The sequence below is a fragment of the Gossypium hirsutum genome, chromosome A09 (genome assembly GCF_007990345.1).
Source record: "Gossypium hirsutum isolate 1008001.06 chromosome A09, Gossypium_hirsutum_v2.1, whole genome shotgun sequence".
Lineage (NCBI taxonomy): Eukaryota > Viridiplantae > Streptophyta > Magnoliopsida > Malvales > Malvaceae > Gossypium > Gossypium hirsutum.
Window position 1 is genome coordinate 757535 of NC_053432.1, and position 3085 is coordinate 760619.

Genomic DNA, 3085 nt, shown 5'->3' on the forward strand with positions numbered 1-3085 from the left:
CTTGGAGTTAAATTACATTTTAGCTTCTCTACTAAAAAAATTAGCAAATTAATCCTTATACGTTAAATCAAAAAGGAAACTGATCTTTTCATCAGAAATTCCATTCAATTCTACTATTAAAAATTGGTCTCCATACGTTAGTATAAAGTATACATGGCATGCCACATATCATTATCCAGTTATTTTGTTAGCTATGTCAATTTATAGCTATACAAATGGATGAAATTTTCAACATAAATGATTATTTGTTTTTTGATCTAATGTACGTGGACTGATTTGCCTATTTTTTAATAGGGGACAAAATGTAATTTCATTACTAATACAAGGACCTGTATGGTCCTCTTACCGGCCACTGGATAATATCCAAGCAAAAACATGGATCCAAATGACAAATTGATTCTAATAAGAAGGGAAGAGTAGGAACAAGATCAATGAACATAGCTTGCTATGCTTTGCTACAAAGAACAAGCTTAGCTTTCTCATATCAAACTTCACACAGTTCCACAGCATGAAGCATATAGAAGCAGAGTTTCAAGAAGATTGGTCATGTTTGTAGTCTATTAAAAATCAATTAACATTATTCATTGAAGACTGAAAATGTCATCTTTTTCTAACTGGAATGCCTAAATTATTTCAAGATGGTCCACCAGTGCTAAACAAAGATATCCTTTTGCAGTCTACATCACCTAATCTTGTTCTTCTTCTGGCTTTGGCTCTGCACAGCCGAAGAAATTTTCTTCCAACACCGGATAGCAATGAGCGAAGGGATCAAAAGCCAAAACGAATTTGCCAAAACATAGTATGCATAGTAATAAAATGGGCTTGCAGAAAAGTTATCACCCTCCAAGTAAGCTGTTATGAAATATACAAATGTACCATATAACTGTCCCAGAGAGATGGCAAATTGAAGTATGTAGCTATATCCTTTTCCTTTGGCAATAGCATACCTTCCAAATTAAAAATAAAAATAAAAAAGCATTTGTCAATGACAACAATCAAAGTAGAAGGAAATAGATGTATATGTAAACAAAGCCAAATCTTACACTGCTAGAAGGCAAGGTGGACCTTCAAGAACTGATGTCATTCCTTCAACAGCAACAATTGCTGAGTCTCTTCCTGCATATCTTGAATCACCTTTGCTATATTCCTTCCCTGCCATTAAATCATATGAATAAATAGAAGGTAGGGGTAAAAGTACCATGGAGGCTCTTGTACAAGAAGTCAGATTGCTTTTACCCCTTCACTAAAAAAATTGAGCAAATTAGTCATTGTACGTAAGATCAAATAGCAAATGAATATTTTTGCTAAAAAAAAGGTTGATGTCCGTCGGCATGTGTAATACATAGCAAGCCAGATGTAAGTATTAGATTATTCCATCAACAGGGATTAATTTGTCCATTCTTCTAGTAAAGGGGGCAAAATTAAAATCTAAATCCTAGTACAGGGATGTCATGGTACTTGAGCTATTAATAATTATCAAGAACATTCAAAACTAAGAGCAACTTACAAACTTCAGCTAGATAAAATCCAGTCTTGTCTTTATAGAATTCAGGGGAGAATGCAAAATATCCTTCAAGAATTAAGTGTGTAAGTCCCGTGAAAGCCCACCAGCACATCAACAATCTATCAAGTTTAGATATGTTGCGCGATCGCCCTGGTATAAAAACAAGTAAATATCTAAATTGAAACAAGTTTAGAGTCCTTTAACGGGACACTTATAGTCCATGTCACAGATCAATGCTAGGATTCCTCCGGTCTATTAGTAGATCTAGAATGCAGCAAGTTGTAATAACTTTTTTCAACGTATTGGTAAGTAGCTAATAAGAAAGAAACCAAACCCCAAAACATGTGAAAAGCCTGCAGAATTTGAAGTGAAAATGAAGGTGTTTTGATTTACATCGAAAATGGGATTAGAGAAAGAGGGACAAACCAGAGAGGAACCAAACAAGGGAGACGACGAGCAGGGAAGAGAGACCATAGACGGTAAGAATGGTGGACTGAGAAAGGGAGACGGGGACATATCCAGGCAGTTGCAGATCCCTGGGCACATATGGATGCTCCATTTTCAGTCGCCTTTTGTCTCTTCTGCAGTTCTACAACTCAAAACTCTACCAAGTCACAACTTATATGGAAGGTTTTCTGTTTTTTCCATTAATATTTTAGGCGGATCTCAAGTCATTATTTTTCTATAAAAAAAGTCAAATAAAAAGGATAAAAAAATACATACAAATTTTGAAAACCACCTTTCTAATATTTAATGATTTTAAAAATAGATATTCTTTCCTGGGTGAAAAAATACATATTTTTTATGGTCATAATTGAAAAATATAATTTTATTTAAGGATATAAAGACTATATTCATCTGTTTAATAATAGAAAGAGTAATTTAACCCAATCTTGAACCTCTCATCTACTTTAATCCAACCATTTCTTCCTCCTTTCCTACATAAGCCAAACATATTGTTAAAATGTCAATAATTTGATAGAAAAAGCAAATAAATATCCAACTTATTGCATTTCAAAGGAATTTTATATTAATAGATTTTGAATCAGATCGATTCTTGCTCTGATTCGTTGTTTATTAAAAAATAGAAGTTTAAAAAAAATTAATAAAATTTAGGTAAAACTAAACCACAAATAAACCCAGCTATGATTAGGCCATAACCAAATAAAATGAGGAAATTTCAATTATAAATGAAATGTTGTTAGCAATTGAATTTTAAAAACCTAGTTGTGAACTATGGCAATTTAACATTATTAAGACTTAGGCGGCTGTGTATCGCTGTTTACAGACTTTAAATGCAGTACCGGAATTAGTTAGAATATATTCAACATATATATACTACTATCATTACTTTCAGCCATCCTACACTAATTTTGTTTCCATAGTAGCTATATTAAAATACCAATTCTACAAGTTTCAAATTACTTACTCACTTGCCTTATAATGTTATTGCCCAATTTTTGATAAGATGCATTGAAGTGTATGAATATCACTTTGCACATCATAGTGTCACTTTCACTTGCGGGCTTAATTACTTTCCTAATGGCATGCTATTTATATCCTACTAGTTTTCATTTTGTC

The 3085-nt window shown here is 32.8% G+C and overlaps 1 protein-coding gene across 1 annotated transcript; it reads right to left on the reverse strand.

The window, feature by feature from the left end:
• Positions 1-428: 428 nt before the first annotated feature.
• Positions 429-2433, reverse strand: LOC107888454 (probable 3-beta-hydroxysteroid-Delta(8),Delta(7)-isomerase). Its single transcript, XM_041077571.1, has 4 exons — positions 1931-2433; positions 1508-1654; positions 1044-1152; positions 429-947 (listed from the first exon to the last, which is right to left on the reverse strand). The coding sequence occupies exons 1-4, from the start codon at positions 2061-2063 to the stop codon at positions 683-685; spliced, it is 654 nt and encodes a 217-aa protein (XP_040933505.1). The 5' UTR covers positions 2064-2433; the 3' UTR covers positions 429-682.
• Positions 2434-3085: the final 652 nt, after the last annotated feature.

What these genes read in the sequence shown, in the direction of transcription:
- LOC107888454 (XM_041077571.1), bottom strand. Translation starts at nt 2,063, where the DNA reads ATGGAGCATCCATATGTGCCCAGGGATCTGCAACTGCCTGGATATGTC. An exon ending in CCTTGTTTGGTTCCTCTCTG is followed by an intron (nt 1,655 to 1,930) that starts GTTTGTCCCTCT and finishes TTTTTATACCAG; the next exon opens with GGCGATCGCGCAACATATCT. An exon ending in CCACCTTGCCTTCTAGCAGT is followed by an intron (nt 948 to 1,043) that starts GTAAGATTTGGC and finishes TTAATTTGGAAG; the next exon opens with GTATGCTATTGCCAAAGGAA.